This window comes from Paralichthys olivaceus, chromosome 8, assembly GCF_024713975.1.
Source record: "Paralichthys olivaceus isolate ysfri-2021 chromosome 8, ASM2471397v2, whole genome shotgun sequence".
Classification (NCBI taxonomy): domain Eukaryota; kingdom Metazoa; phylum Chordata; class Actinopteri; order Pleuronectiformes; family Paralichthyidae; genus Paralichthys; species Paralichthys olivaceus.
The window spans coordinates 24992323-25009733 of record NC_091100.1 but is presented as its reverse complement, the minus strand read 5'-3'; the positions used below and the strand labels follow the sequence as shown (position 1 = coordinate 25009733).

Here is a 17411-nt window from a genome sequence, read left to right as displayed (position 1 = left end):
AAATGCATCTCCGTGGCAAGCAGCTCCTTTTTTTTTTTCGTACTCTGAATATGCATCATCGTCTGTGCTCTCTTGTTTTTTTCTCCAGTAATGAAACACAGCAAAAAAAAAAGATCTGTCCCCGAGAGAATTCTGGTCTCACGTGATTACAAAAATGAGATGTGAGGAAAACAAATAGTTCATGATGCCCTGCAGAACATGAACCCAGCACTTTTTCCCTGTTTTGGGAGCTTCAAAATGTTTGGTAATAATCTGCATTTCTCATTTGTTTATTCTGCCTTCTCGTGCCCCGGGGAATGATAACTGTTGTTTGTCTATGCACGTTTGGGAAGTTTGATCCATGATGATATTTTCTCTCCCCCATCCAAGGACAATTACCAAACAGTACAGGAGATAACAGTATTTGCTGGCAGCAAAGGCATACTTTTGATTGAAGAAAAATAATGCAGAAATATTTTTAAAGAAAATCTAAAGCTTTGCACAGACACACTTGTTCTTGATCCTCACCCGGAGCTGAGGCTTCCCTTTGCATGACTAATAACACTGACTGTTTGCGTCTCACATTTAGAAACCTCCTACAACAACCTCTTGAGACAAATTCATGTTTTTTTCTTTGAGCTGTTCTGCTGTCAAACTTACTCAAGTGAGTAAAACTGTAGGTTACCTCTTGTAAACATGAACGTGATTGCGGTGGTATGATTACAGGTGGAAAATGATAGGGAAGGACAGAAGTCCTGAGGAGACCATGCAAGTAGTAAATATCACCATGTATAAACATTTTTTTTTTGTCCTGCAGTAACAAGACATAACATTTGGGAAAGTCTGAGAAGGAAGTTAAAAAAGATTCTGGTGATCCATTATTTTTCATCTCTGATCTGAATTGTTCTGTTAAATCAACTTTGTTAAAAGTTCCTCCATTTTTTTATCACCAGTGAAACAGATGGAAAAAAGGCTTTGGCAGCTGAAAACTAAACTTTTATTTTTTATAATTTAATATTGATTCCTTTTTGTCATCTGTCAAATAAGATGAGTACAAATGATCATGGAGTGTTTTTTTAAACATTTGTCTTTATATGTAATTCTATATTAGTTAAACAGCTCAGTAAAAAAATCAACATGACAACAACCATCATGAAGCTAGATCATGTTGATTTTTTTACTGAGCTGTTTAACTAATATAGAATTACATATAAAGACAAATGTTTAAAAAAAACACTCCATCAACTGTTAATGAGTATTTTTACCATTTTAAAACAGTATTTGTGTTTGTGTGAATATATCATATCAATACTCACCAATGTTAGTAACAGCAGTATCATTAACACATTGACTTTGTGGTTACATTCCTCGTGAACTCAATATCTCAAGAACAAAAGTTCACTTGGACTAAAAGATGAACTGATGAGATTGTGACATCTCAAAACACGTTTTTCATTGTGAATGTAATATCTCTGGAACGCCTCCAGGGAATTATTTTATATTTGACACACATGTTCACTTGGACTCACTGATTAACTGAGTAGATTCTGTTGGTCAAACACGTTTTGGCCTCTTGAATGTGACATCTCAAGATTGCTTGAGGGAATTTCTTCAACTTTTGATTATTTGTCACATGGACTCAAAGATAGAGTGATAACATTTCAGTTGTCAAAGGTGAAGGTCAAAGTGACCTAATATGAATCTTTAAAAAAAATGAAGTAGAAATCTGGTTGCTGAGACATTCAACCACAGTGTGGTAATTATGAAGCAACTTGCTCCCAGGACAACAATGTTCCTCCTGTTTGTTTGTCTTGTTACCTTGACTTGAGTGGGCAGCAGGGATGACTGGTGATCCTGAGCTGCTGTTCCAGGTTGTGTACTGTAGGTCTCTGTCTCCTGACACTGTGGCAGCTGCTGTTTCATCAGCTCATCCACTCTCTGTCTGCAGACCTCTGCTCATGCACATACTGGAAATCTGAGATGCCCTCTCTCTTTTAGTTAATGCACCCTGCATTACAAACACAGTTAACATTTTGACTCAACATTGTATTGTGAGTGTAGGCAGACACTGTACAGTATCATCTATTATGGACCTTATCACTGGTGTTATAAAAGCTTATGCGAATCACTGCATCTCTCTTGTCAAAGTGTAACACAAATCCACCAGCTACGTCCTGTCTCATTCACGCTCCTCTGCACATCTCCCAACTGTTACAAATCAGTGCGTGTCTGTCCAGAGGTCGTCTGTGCTGGGCCCGGTGGAGAGGAACCTGGCCTCACCGCAGCATTTACAGTAGGAGAAGCCTGCAGGCTTAATTGGCATGGTCAGTGATGGAGCATATGCACTTTCCAGTGGGAGCCCATCTGACAGTGCCACTCGCTGATGACTGCCCACATAGGCTCCATATGTGGCAGACAGAAGGGCCTGAGTGCACACTGCCCTTCAACTAATGAAGCCAAGTCACCCGGATTATACCTCAGCCTTTTACAGCACTGTATCCAGAATCTGGAGCCAGAGCACCAACTCTCACAGTGTGTGCACCTTCTTCACATGCACACACATTAACATATATACAAGCATGAGGGGCAATTAAGAGTTGTGGAAGCATAACTGCTCCCTCACCTTCACTTACACACACACACACACACACACACACACACACACAAATAGTGCTTTCAGATTTTACTCGGGATATATAATTTCATTTTGGTCAAAGAGAAACAGCAACATTTTAGACAAACTTCAGATGCTCTCAGACAAGATTTAATTAAACTGATTTTGGACAGACAACAAATCTAAATGAATCAGGGACTAGAAAACAGAAACCACTTCACTATTGAGATAATTTTCAGTCCTGCAATAAATCTTATTCTAATAGTGTTTAGTGTTCATCTCTGTCAGGACTGTGGCAGAAGGGTGTTGTCAGTGTAGACCTTGTTGTGTTAGACAGTAAGTGTATTTGAACAATTATTAATCTTAATTATATGCTCTGCATTTAAATGTGTCAACCCATGGATGCTGCAAATAGATGACATTTACTCACCGTGGTCATATTTTAAGTGGATAAGCATGAACTGGTCATAGTAGATTCAACATGAACATGTTTCATGCACCAAAGCAAACAAAGCTGTCATTATCAAAACTTTGGCCAACGTCACTCACTGGGCTGGGCACTTTAAGTGAGACTGCATCTCTATCTGCAACAACAAATGTCCTGTCGAGATGCTGATAATGTTGTTGTTGTGGTGCATTGTGAGATGTCTCTTCAGGTTTGTGGTTTTGTCGCTGCCGTTTCTCTCCTGACGAAAACCACCTCACTCTTTGTCTCTGTGCTGTAATGTTTGAAGTGGGTTTAAACCTGTTTTGTTGCCTGCATGTTATCTGATCTCTTACAGCCATAGTGTTTAAGTGCCTAGCTAGAGTTAGTCCAGCACTGTTGGAGGTGTGTTCAGGGTTGTGCTGCACCAGAGAGATAAAGCAGAGAGAGAAATGAGATTTGAAGACAAGACATTCAAAGATATTTAGAATATGCCATTGTTTGAAACATTTAGAGTTTAACTGTCTCGTCTTTGAGTAAACAAAAATACACTTTTACTGTTTTATAAGCCATTTTAATGAATGACAATGTTTGTGCTGCCCTGTCTCAGCTTTCTCATGGAAAAAACGTATTTTATAAATATATTAAATAATAGTTGTCATTAAGGAAATTAACACAAACCACAGAGTGATTCAGAAAGGTAAAAACATAAGCGGCGCCCTTATCCTCACCTCCCCCCTCTGTCCTTATACTCAGGTGCACACATGTAGACTCGTGGCAGAAAATGGTGTTGAGATGTGACGGGGAAGAGAACTAAGCAGAGGGAGAAAAAGAAAGTGTACGGAGAAAGAGAGAAGCTGTGTGGTGCGAGTGTGAATTCAGCCCCCAGCTGGGCAGCTAAATGGACTTGGTCTGTCATTAGCATGCAAAGGTCTAGCCCGGACATTTAAGGTTATTCATTCCCGAGGCTAACTCTCCCCATGCTCAAGACGCTGAGATACTTCCTGAATCAATGCCTTTTTACCAGTTGTTGTGCTGCTGGTTATTTTCCTGCAACACATCATCAACAACACTCCCAAACCCTGCCAGCCACAGGTCGGCCGAGTGCACCACACTCCCAGTGTTCTGGGGGCTGCAGATGTTAGTGCATACTTAATCAGTCTGATCACAGGAGTCCCAACCTCGCAATTTGATTCCACTACCCAAGGTGCATCTGTTCTTCTTGTACTCTCAGGAACCCCATGCTGGTTGAACCATTTCACAAAGTCACCCAGGTCATACAGTGGCTCGGCCGCTGCCTCAAAAACTTTGGATGTGTCAATGGCTGCATGGGAACAGTTGGATTTTGGGTTGACTTGACATTGTATAGACTGAGGTTGTTTTTTTTTACGCCACGCACAGGGACATATCTGTGTGCATTGCCTTGCTTGTACATATTGCCGTTTTCCCGATAGCAAAGTTAAGATAGGATGCGCCAGCACATCACAGGAAATACATTATGTGAATAGACATTTCTACATTGGCAGCATCTCCTCTTCACACCCACATATCACCTGACCATTGTGCTGCGGGGTTGCAAAAGGGTCATCAGATACTGTAACTGTCAAAGCACCACAAAATGTCCCAGGGGTTTTGCACTCTCAAGGAGCATTATCAAAATGAGACACAACTCATGAGCAAGAGAAGCAAGGGCAACACACAAGTGTTCGACTATAACAGTTGAGACTATATTAAAATGAAACTGCAGCATTCTCTCTGAATATTTTCCTGCCTCTTATGCTTCTTCAGAGTTTTATCCATTTCAAATACACCTCCAGTCACAAAGTAAATAGATTGTGAGTTTCCGTGCTGCTTTACTTCTTTTATGCTCGGAGCAAAATGTGATGTTTCTGCCTCGGTTTTTCCCCAAAGACTTTGGCTGACCCACTTTCCCTCATCCCTTGCACCTTGAGGGTGTTAACGGAATGGGGAATATTTACAGTGGTGTGTTTAGAATGGATCTGATATGATTAAGTAATGAGTCTGGAATAATTAGAGGGGATTGCATTAAGCAATGCCGTGTATGGTTGTAAGCGTAGAAGAAACCTTGTTAAAGCCTTCAGAGGTTCAAAGTATGGTGTGGGTGTATAGATCTCTGGTGTTGAACTAAGTTCCATTCTGGAAACAACGCTTATTCAGTGATTATTGTCACACAATTAAAACCAGTCAAGATACCTTGATAAAAGACAAAATGTTATGATTGTGTGTTGTGGTTGCAGAGCTACAATATAGCAAACTATGTAAAGTGCAGTTTAAAATTTTGATTCCACAAAACACTTTAGGAGTCTCAGGGGTAAACAGTGTTGCAGCCAAATCCAACACAATTGAAGTACTGATGATCAATGTTTCAACAGCAGAAAAAAAAAATAACATCCCCCCATACTGCCCGTGTGGTGTCATCCAAGTGTCCGCAGGCTCCGGCCTTCAAATCTTCAAAAAGACGCCATTTACACTGAGTTTTAAGCCTAAAAGTCTGCAACTGGAAGTGGCAATGCTAGCAGATGTAATGATGTTAAACCACACACCGTGCGTGCCCTTGGACAAGAGCATGTGCACAGTGTGTGTGTGTGTGTGTTTGTGTGTGTGTGTGTGTGTGTGAAAGGGAATTTGGCTCCTTTATCCTGATAGCAATGTCATGCTTAACTGAAGTAAAAAATTATCCATAAAGATAAAATGTAGTAAAGTGCTTCTCTGTTTACTCAGTAACAATCCACAGTTTAACATTTGACTGTAGCTCCTTCAATGAATCCCACTAAGTAATGGTTTCATAGCACCTGATAGAAGAGTGACTGCCTCCTAATGTTTATCTTCATACACTCAGGTCTTATTGGCATTCAAGCATTGGATGGAAATGCGCATTATTTTTCTGGAAATTGTGTTGAAACGTGTGAAGCTAACTCGAGTATTTACACACAGATCCATTAAGTTAGACCTGGAGCACGTGGACCCATGTAGACCTCTAGTTTCATGCTGACACATCATTACAAAAGTAATCAGCCGTTTTGTCAGACACTCATAATGTAGGATTTTAACGAACAAACTAGGGTTCAACCAAATTGGATCGAAGTGTTTTGTCTATGATGATCACAAACAAACATTTGTCTCATGTCCATTCAGTCAATTTAGCAATGGAACTGTTTAACCTGCTCACCAGACATTTGATCAATAGAACTGTGTATTGACTGCAATGCTTGTTTTCCTTCTGCAGGTGATTTTGATGCTGACCAAACTATTTGACTTCAACCTCAACAGTGTGACTGAGAGTTCACTATGGAGGTAAGCTTATCACACTTTATATACTGGTGTTTTTAATCCTATGGTTTGAAGTGCTCCCAGCTCTGCTTTTAGGTATAAAGAATACCAGCGTGTGCAAGGATCTCATAATATGCATTGATGAAACATTCAAGGCTTGAAAAAGAGGCAGCAGTCAAATAAAGATCGCTCAAATGACACGGCTGAACTGTCCTCGATTGGTTTTAATGTCTGTGGGCAACACAAATCCCTCACATGAAAGTAACTAATCAACACCACTGGAGCTGGCAGTGTTATCCAGCAAATTACCATGACCAGCCTTGAACACAGCGTAGCTGTGCTTGGAGTGTCAGACTCGTTTCTGACTCGATTCTGATGTAATTTTGGTAGATGCCTGCTAGGGACGAATGTGGCTGCCTTAATGTCTCAGAAAAAAACGAGAGAAAGATCTGCGAAAGTAATTATCATTACGAAATATATTTTTCATTATTATTGCTGCCAATGAAATGTAGCACCACAGGCATGGACAGCTCTGTCGAGGAAAAGACCTCAGAGGGAGAAAGAAGGATAAAAAATAGATGAACTGCGCACAAAAAACGTGATAGAAAGTAGACTTTTGAAAGGACTGTTGAGCCACATGATGTTTAAAGTCAATTCTCAACCTGAAAGGATGATTGTTGTCATGCACTGCATGCAATAACTGGGAATTGTTTATTGTCAAAGTGAGAAAAAAAGCTATTTTGTGATTTTCCCAACATCTAATTTCACCTCTGTATCATTTGGCACAAACAGATGTCACCACTAAATGAATCTGTTTTTCCAACCCATCGAACAACTAAACCTTACTGAGCTCACCAGAGTTGCAGCTCTGATTTTTTAAATGAAAATATGTGGACAGGATAACATAAAAAGTTACAATGTGAACTGCAAAACTAAAATCAGAAATAAATTAAATATTCATCTTTCAACATCCACAAGAGGCTCAACGTTTGCACAAAGCTCTTCTGTTTCGCCAGTTTGATTTAAAACCTTTATTTTTTTAAAGCGACAATTTCAAAGTTTGCAAGGAAACCAGATGTGTCCAGTAGAGTTATGAGGGAGACATGTATACAATAATGCACAAGACATCAAGAGGATTTCCAGTTGATGTGATGATGAAGCTGTTAAGATTTTCATCATCTTGGGTTTGAGTGTTTCTCTTGGTATAAGCATCATGCAGCTTTGATGAAGTGTTGAAACTAAGTAATACTTGGGCTGCATATGATAAATTGAGTGTCAATGTGTCTCTTTGCAGAGTGTTTAGAATTTAAAGAGGGGTGAGGGGTCATAGAAAGTTAAAATCATTAATTGCAGTTGGCATGTATATTTATATAATGCTTACATGCCCACTTCGGTGCAGTGGCAAACCTGTGTCATCAAGTTTACTTTGTCTTTGTACCTGTTGTGAATTTGTCTATCGCCAACCATTGTATTCCAAATGTTGTCTAGATAGATAAAGCAGTCCCAATAATAACAATTTAAAATCTGTCAAAGAGCCATAACTCTATACTGAGCTTTGTATTTGTCAGCATCATTTTTTATGTTAACCTGGAGAATCACTTGCACATCTGCTCATTTTCTCCCTGCTTGACAGCTTAACTTTCCAAGCTGTAAGGAGGTACGAACAGTAAAAAAGGAAATTGTGTGTTTGTACCTTGCTCAGAGTTTATTATACTGAAGTGTATGTAACAGAAAGGATGCAGGTCAATTCACGGCTGGAAGTGAAGCGACCAAATGCACCATGAGCAGAGGTATAATTATTATCTTGGGGTAATGTCTTCAAATTTGGTAAAAAAAACTTGAATTCAAGTAATTCTAGTTATTTAGTGTAATTAATACATTAGGTTTAAGATAGTAAAGTAAAAATGTCAAAGTGTATTTTATTTATTGATACCGGCTGCGTTCCCTAACCAAGTCATCAGCTGCATATGTAAGAATAACTATGTAGTAACAATGTAGTAAAAAAAGAGCTATTTGCATAACCTGTACTGATATCGTGTCACCAAGTTGTTTGCTCCACCATCAAATCAGCCTATACACTGACATAATTCTATTAAAAACCAAACTGCACTCTTGTGGATTTTCTTATCATTCTCCCAAAATGTAACTTGGTCATTGCCTTGTATTGAGGAAATCATTTCCAGTGCATTCTCTGCCTCAGTCCCTAATGGAGGAAGACGGCAGCAGGGTCACACAGCAAACAACACATGGTTGTACACGAAGGCTGCCTCAAGGCTTGAGCTCTCACCCACAGCTGTGGCGATGCACTATTATATGACTGCATTTACATCATAGAGGATGGAGTGAGGCTACTGCTCTGTGTCTCTGATGATGTGGCCACATTGCCCTTCTAATGGTGCATCTACAACGGACATTTCACTCGTGTATTATAAAATTCTGATGCCTTACGAAAGCAGAGCTGAAGGGGTGATTAAAGGTGCATGTGGGTACCCGGACAGACCGACAGAAAGACAGATGAGTGAACAGATAATAAGCATTTTGAGAGAGCAGAGGGGATAATGAGAGCGCAGGACATTAGCGGGCAATATACAGCGAAGGGAGACGGGCGGAGCATCAGAGCAACAGATGACTGCATTTAAGAGACCCAGCACTCCTCAGGGAGGGCTTGATTGTAAACTGGGCATCCCTGCCTGCTGTGGCTCAGAATATCAGCATAAGGTAACAACTGTCACATACACGCTACACTCCTTTTATATGTGATGTGGTTTTCACGCTGAGTCTGTCAGCACAGCTCGACGGATTCATGTCAGCTTTAAGCCGTCACTTTTCACTCTATGTTCCGTACACAGGCTCATAGCCTTTTGTGCCCTTGAACTTTGCCTGTATCCAAGTCTCAAAGAATCAGCACCTACTGACACCAAATCTGAGACCTGAACCTGATTCCAGAGTCCCTCCCTGAGTGTATAATCTTGATTGTCCAATAGTGACCATTAGCTAATGCAACGGATCATTTTGTAAGTTCTCAAGCTTATTATGTAAAGTGCCTTGAGATAATATATGTTGTGATTTAGCGCTATACAGATGAAACTGAATTCAATACATTGTAATGCTACATTATAATCGATTCCTCCAAATTCTTCGACTCTGCCCGAATGCGCATCAGTCTGCGGCTAGAAACTGTCAGTGAAGAAAGGGTTGCTCTTATCAAAGGACAATGCATCTTTAAGGAACAAAGTATTACAGCTTTTATTGTCAGTCTGAAAAGAATATCTGTGCGTATCAGCATACACAGCCTCTACCCAACTAGTTACCTGTCTATCAGGGATTCTCTTTTCTTGAATCTTTGATCTTATTTTATTAAAACAAACTCTTGTAGACTGGAAGCGATGGAAGTTTGCCACCAAAACTGACAGGCAGGGACATGATTGACGGAGTTTGTGGATGTGGAAGGGAGAGTGGGAATAGTATGATTTAGCCTGCTACTCAGAAGATATACTATCGGAGCGTGCTGATGGTTTCATAAATTCATAGTGGAAGTGGAACGCTCAGCTCTGCTGCCATTTGTCCAGTGTGTCTCGCAGTGCTGCTGGATCCGTCTGTGTGTTAACTATCGCAACAGGCATGCAGCTCTCATCCTCCGAACCGTGGTGAATCAAACTCCCCGCTGATAATGTAAAGGCTGCATAGTAGCTACTCCTATCAACATATAGAACGCTGGACTCTGGAAATTATAATTGAAATTCTATCTAAGAATTGAGCGTCGACATTATTCGAATCCGTTTCAGAAAAAGCGAAAAACGGGATGAAACAAAGAAGTTTAAGGCTGAAGGCTGGATGTGAGTTTCAGCTCAGTTATCCTCCGAGCAAATCCACAGTCTATTTTACGCTGTGAGCCATATCAATTTAATGTGAGTGATGTCATTCTTGCATGCTCGTACAATGTTTCACTCACACACACCCTTCTTTAATCCAACATGTGGACAGTGTGAAATATTGGCTCACCCCTGTGGAGCGAACATCCGCAAAACGGATGAAATCACAGCAGTGTGGTCCGAGCTGCATTTTACACCCACACATAATCACTGAATAGCCTTTCAACACGCACTATCAAGGCAGGGAGTCTTCCTTCAGATTCATCGTCCTTGAAAAACCATCATTTTCCATTTAATGTCACTTTCACCTCATTGGGATCTGCTGGGGTTGGGCCCTTTCATTAGTTCATGCTGAAAATTGCTGTTACACTAAAAGTAAGTCATTGGTCTTATAATCAAATGATTCTGTGAAGGGGGCCAATCAATAGTGTGATGCCATTGTCCAATGGTCCTGTGTGACGATGGTTTCTGATGAATGATGCTGGACTCATCCAGGGAAGGTTTGCCCGGGGGTCATGTTTTTGCTCCCCATTGAAACCAAACCGTCATAAATCAATCAATCAATCAAATTTCATTTGTATGGCCCATATCCACAAATCACAATTTGTCTCATAGGGTTTATTACATCCTCTGTGCTTAATCCACAACAAGAGTAAGGAAAAACTACCCAAAAAAAAAACATATTAACATTGGAATAAAAAACAGATAAACCTCAGGGAGAGCCGCATGTGATCCTTCTCCCAGGACGGGCAGAAGTACAATAGATCTTAAAGAGTCAATGCATGACAAATGAATCCCATTAATATTTGTTTGTCTTTATTCCTGTTTGTGGAATCAAAACTTTCTGCCCATGAAACAAGGACGTCATTCTGCATTTAAAAGCCACCTGAGATAATAAATAAAGATAAATAACAAAAACAAAGGCTGAATTGAGTGATGGCTTCATTTGAAGTCACTCGAGACATTCTGCAGTGTCTTTGCTGCATTTTTAAGATGGCTTTTTCCTCTGTCTTCATGGGAAATTAGAATACCTGCTTGATTGAGCCTCAGGCCGTTCGAAGTAAATTACACCTGACAGCTCAGATAAGTTGTTTAATCTTTTGGCGACAGTCTAAAATGCTATATTAGAGCAGAACACAAATTTTGCATTAGCACTTTAACCAACATTTGAATATTTTAGCAGTCATTCTAAGATGGCCTTAAATTTAGCTGTTTAAAACTGCTGTGTCATTCTGCTTTATGTGACTTAAGTTTATATACAAGAAATATGATGCATGTCTCCTTCCCAGCCTTGTCAGACAACCAGAGGGCGCTCTGAAGTGGATGTGAAAATGTAATTATAGCAAATGGTCACGTTAATAGCCATTAAAAGAAGCATCGCTTGAGAAAGAAGTGAGATGGGGCAGAGACAAAGAGAAATGTGATAATTTTTGGCAAGATAAAGTGTTCTGTAATCATTGACCTATTAATTAAATTAAATACCGTTTGACTGGTAATCAATTCATATTTTCACAGTGCTTTGGAACAAAGGTGTGCAGTTCCTGTAAGAACACACGGTCTCCATCAGATTAAACATAAATACATTACTCTCCCATTGTCCAGCCTCTTTAGCAAAGCTACATGCCCAGTTCTGCATAATTATATTATTTATTGAACACGTTTTTACTACAAAATGAAATGATACAACAGGTAGTTGAAATACTCGTTTAGGCACGAGGAGCCTCGGACATTAAACCCATTCATTCATCTTTTAAAGGATGGTCCTGTTAGAGCAGTTCACACTTCAGCTTCATCAATGAATAGCTGATACTATACTAACACTAATTGAATTGTGTTAGTATTTTCTTTCACCTCGTGGTCCACATGTCCATGTTCCACTTGTTGCCTCAGTGCTTCCTTCGGTGTTTCTCCAAAGACCTGTACAACATTTCAAACCTTGGGTCCCTCTTCACCACCATATTCAGGATGTTTACGCTCCTGCATGAATACCACCAATGCTCCCTGTAAAGTCTATTTGTAAACTCTATCTGGCAAAGAGGGAGTTTATTTCTAATGCCTTCTGCTTTGTGACATGTAAGAACTAAATGTTTTGAAGCATGTTCAGATTTCATTAATGATATTAAAATTGTTGTCACATCTTTTGGGTCCATGTTGAAGTTGAAGTCATTACATTATGAGAATGAGATGTAACATTAGGAAAATGGCATGATTTCATGAGAATAAGGACCTAATTTTAAGAGAATAAAATAATTTGTGGGGATATTATCAAACCCTTTTGAATATCACACAGATCTAACCATTTATACAGTTGACAACTACTAAATATGTCCTCCTCCACAAAAGAGGCAACTTCTCCAAGTCTGTGTGATTCTAATATGGCCTAATGTGGTTCTGATGTGCCAAAATATTTAGACAGTAGCTAAAGATGAACTTTATCCACAGCCAATGTGTTTGTGTATATTATACAGTACACGAAGCAGCCGAAGCCGCATAGTGACTCTGATGGTGTGGCCTCTGTGAACCCGCTGGACTTCACTCCACTGAGCACAAAAAGACATAATTACATTGGTGCTCTTTCCCCTTTGCACCTTGAATTCTTGAGTGAGGACTTTCAATTGCAACACGTAATTCACCAAGCATTCATCACACCTTTCTGACTTTATTCCAGGTCAACCGACTATGGAGCAACGTACCAGAAGCTGAATGACAAAGTCGGGGCAAAGACAATACTAAGTTACTTGTATGTGAGCCCGAACAACAAGAGAAAGGTAATGTTGTTTTCCTTATTTCATTGTCTTCACTGTTGGTCCCATACACAGTGTGCAAAGTCAAATACAGGCAGACATACTGATGCTGTCTGACTCATCGTTCTCTGTTTGATTCCTGTCTCTCCCTCTGTTGCTTTCTCCAATGTCCTTAAGATGCACAGAGCAGTATTTGTGCTGGCAGCACAATAAATAATACATTATCTAGTGTCTTAAATGAATAGCCTGGCTAGTTTTTTTTTTTCTTTCTTTCTTTCCAAAACTAAATCAAACCAGATGAAAAGGAGCAAAAGAAAAGAATGGCCTCATTCCTGAGCTGTTCCTTCAGTTGGTCTCCTTGCATTTCAATTGACGGTTATAACCGTCCGTCTGTGCTCACTCCACAGCTTCACCTCGTTCTCTTCACATGACTCTAATCAGCAAGGGTCATTTTCTCCCAGTTAATTATTGTCTAATAATGAGTGTGAAAAGTAGTTCTACCTTTTGTTACGAATCCCAGACGCCCACTGGAATGAGATGGAGCTACTGAGCAGGATGTGAGCATACAGAGAGACACGACTACACAGTGAGGCTGGAGGGCTGACGCTTTTATCCAAAGTGACTTACAATTACAATTTGTGCATTCTGCAGCTATGAGGGGGCCGTTTTGGGGTTCAGCTTGCCCAAGTACACATCAGCATGGGCTGCGATTCGAGCCGCCGACCATCTGGTTGGAGGACAACTGCTCTACTCCCTCAGCCAGAGTGTTATTGTGATCATCAAAGATTGTTCATGATTACCTACCTGTTGTGTGCAATCTCATTTCTCAGCTGACAACGATTCTGCTGCATTTTAGTTCGGGACTTTAGCTGCATCAAAACAAGCACTGCTATTTTCTCCCTCGACCAATGACAAAGCAGCGTTACCCCACATGATGCAGAGAAGCCGAAATTTGCCAGTGAAAATAAAGCGAGTGAGAGAGAAGCAGTAGCTAACCCCATTGAATTTCACTCTGTGGGCTTGTTTTTGAGGAATGTGAACGCTGAAGAAGAGTCTTACTGAAGTTAACCTGGGAATTGATGTTTTGAATGTAATGATTGTGATGACCAGGTATCTTTTAATCAGAGGATTTCTCAGCTGGTTTGGGGCTGGATGAAGCTGCCGAGCCACAGCTCTCAACACATGCTTAAAATAAATTAGAGGCAGCACATCAGCAAACGGAGAGTGTTTCCTATTTTTTCTGCCCTCAAGTCCATTTAGATCAATGTATTCAGTTTCTATTGCGGCTCTGGTCCATTAGGGGTTTGAGATGTGTTTTGTCTTTTGTTCATGTCCATTTTGCGTTCATGTATGACTGTCCATGTCCAAAGGCCCCACTTTTCACACTGTGGGAGGGTCTGTGGCATCCATCTTGGTTTCAGTGCATCTGGAGAAAGCATCGACAATAACAGCATGAACTTCACCAGAAGCGTTTAAGTGCCTTGTAGATTTTACTTAGTCATTGTTAGGCCACACGCTTTGGTTCAATTTCATTCACTCACAGTTTTGATTGCCCCCATATCCCTCTTTTAGCTGTACCCCTCCTCTTGCCTGAGAAAATAGTGTATGTTTGTGTGTGTAGTAGTTTTGGTTACCTCTTAAGACCTTTCCTGCAAAAACACTGACCTTGTCAGGACCAGACAACCTCATGGTGATATAACCCTGGTCCTAATGAGGTCAAATGTCATTTCTGAGGTCCTGGTTAAGGTTTGAGGTAAGACATGATTTCTTGTTAGGTTGGGGTTTGGCATAAATTGGTTGTGGTTAAGGTTGGGGATAAGTTTTTAGTTTGGCTGTCCACAATGATTGAAAACCAATGCAAAGTCCTAATAAGGACAGCTGCACAAACTTCTTCTGTGTGTGTGTGTGTGTTGGTGGTGGGGTCCACCTCCAGCTGATTACCATGACGCTGTACTCTGGAGCCTCCATGACATTCCAACAAATGGCACCCAGTGAAGTGAAAGGGAGGCAGACTGAGGAGAAATGAACTTCTGTGCCATTGCTTGTGGATTAGTTTAACGGTGCATTTTGTGTGACACCTTGAGCCACTGAAGAGCTTTTCAATCTTCACCAATGAGGCCACTCTTCAGCTAAGACAGTAAGAAAGTGCATGAGCCTTTGGGTCCAAGAAAGGCAGCTTGCCCAACAACACGAGCCCTTCATTCGAACACACAGAGCGGCGAGAAGAGCTGCCTAACACATTGCTAATATCTTTTCACACTCAGGGACACACTCTCTACCTCACACAAAGACCCCCCCCCAAAAAAATACACACAGATCCATCAGGCTCTTTGTGTCTGTCGGATTTCCTCTCGTCTATCTCCCATCATTTACATTCGCGCGCAGGTTCGCATGCTAATTATTTTTGTCTCACACATGTTCACACATACTCTTTGAGGCCTACTTCTCGCTCAGATTCATTGTATCCCCATGGTGCCAATGCATGACATTTGTGATGATTTACAAAAATATAAAAAGAAAAAGAAGAAGACAAAAGTCTACAGCTACACTAGCAACCCCAGAGGCTACATTAATTTGATACAAATAAAATAAGCTGTTGGGTGGATGGAAAAATCAACACAACCTTGCTGTTCTCAGGTGATTACTAAAGACTGAAAAAGTGGCATCACAGACGTGATTTGTCAGGCTCATTTTTTACCTTGTCTTATTTTTGTTGAACTGAGCCTGACAAGCTGAGCCTAATTACTGCATGTTCAAGTCACATTAGTTATTGTGGAGTTATGCAATTATAGTTTCCAACTTGTAAATACTCTGCTCTTTCTCTGCATCAGCACAGATCGGAATTGGTGTAAAATAATGCAGACATGTCTGAAAACCAACCAAAGTTTTCTTCACTTTCTGCACTTGTTATAGTTTTTTAAGATGGAATAAATAAAACTGCCATTTAAGACTCTAAACTTGAACTGAATAACCCACAATGACAAGTGAAAACATGGCTTATTACATTTGAAGACGTCAGAGCAAATCGATTTAACATCAAAAACTGAAAGATCTACTTTAAGCAAACAAATTTCAGCAAATAAGATAACAAGTGTTTGTGACCTTTTTCAGAAAATCATCAACCCTACGCTTTAAAATATTTCTTCTGCTAAGTTTTTTGTCATCAGTATTCATGTACACAAAATAATATAACATACTTTGCTTTGTGTTATTATTTTCCAAGTGGCAATCAACTAATCAATATTAATTACATAATATGTTTCAGAAGGCTGCTGTGGAATTGAAATCTGTAGAGAAGACTGACACATGCAGATGAACTCACTCTCATAGAGTGTGTGTGTTGAGAAGAAATATCTTGATAGAAAAGTAAAATTGTTCAGAATAAAAATAAAGATGGAATTTTCCTGGATAAATAATAAACTCTTTCAGAGAGAAGAGCTCAGGTCATCTTAACAGTCCATAGATTTGTCTGTGACTTTTTTATAAAAGAGTCACAGACAAATCTAAGGATCTTAGGATTCATCAAGCTTTATCAATATTGAACACATCGTGTGTCCATTTAATTCAACACTGTACTTTCTTGGGCCATTTGCAATACACATGCCAAGTGTGAAGCTGATAAGTTGAATGGTTCTTGAAATTTGCAACCATATACAGACAAGACAAGATATCAGGTTCATGTATAATTTATACCGTGCAGATCAATGTTAATGTGCACATATGCTAATGTCAGTACATACGTTTTGTTTTTTAAATTTTTGAAATTATATTAGCATGTTGTTAGCATGCTATGGTGGCTTTTATTTTAGGTAACCTTGGCTGATATGAATTTGGTGATCAGTTTTTTGGACCAAACACTTTTAAGTGTAGTGCTACATGAAAGTTAGGAGATCAGAAGTATTTACACTGTGTCGTTTTCTCCCCTTTAATCCTACACTGAAGTGTTAGGCTGACAGATGGATGGACAAGCAGTGTCACCCATGCTGCTCATGTAGCAAAAAATTAAAACAGGAATATAAAATATAGAGAAACAGATTTTGGAATCAAACACAGGGACTTTCTCACACTCAAACACGCTCTCTCTCTCTCTCACACACACACACACACACACACACACACACACACACACACTTGATGTCTGCTCTTCCCTCCAACATGCGGTTATTTCCAAGTTCACATACGCATTCTTGTGAGGGAGGATAGCAGAGACTGCAGGTTCTCCACTGTCTCCCCCGCCATGGCCCCATGTGACCGCTGCTGGTGGCGTACAAAAGCCCCTCTCTTCACACGGTAGTGGAAGTAAATCAGGCTTCGGTGGCTGTGGGGGAGAGAGGGAGTAAGCACTGGAAGATGGAGAGGGAGAGAGAGGAAAAAAAGAGAGGGATTGTGCAGGAGATACAGAGGTGGGGGGTTAACAAAAGAATGACAGAGTAAAAAAAAATGGAGGGATGGCTCAGGGGTCACCCATGGAGAGAACAGACTGACAA

The 17411-nt window shown here is 40.2% G+C and overlaps 1 protein-coding gene across 8 annotated transcripts in view; it reads left to right on the top strand.

The window, feature by feature from the left end:
* The window catches only part of sorcs1 (sortilin-related VPS10 domain containing receptor 1), a 149022-nt gene that overhangs the window by 64492 nt on the left and 67119 nt on the right, over positions 1-17411 (top strand). For all 8 annotated transcript variants that reach the window (XR_011243843.1, XR_011243840.1, XR_011243841.1 and 5 more), the window contains exons 2-3: positions 6265-6332; positions 12849-12948. Coding sequence is in view for 4 of the 8 variants with exons in the window: in XM_069530398.1 (XP_069386499.1) it covers positions 6265-6332; positions 12849-12948 (168 nt within the window). In the remaining 4 variants the exon portion in view is untranslated. The remainder of the gene's footprint in view (positions 1-6264; positions 6333-12848; positions 12949-17411) is intronic.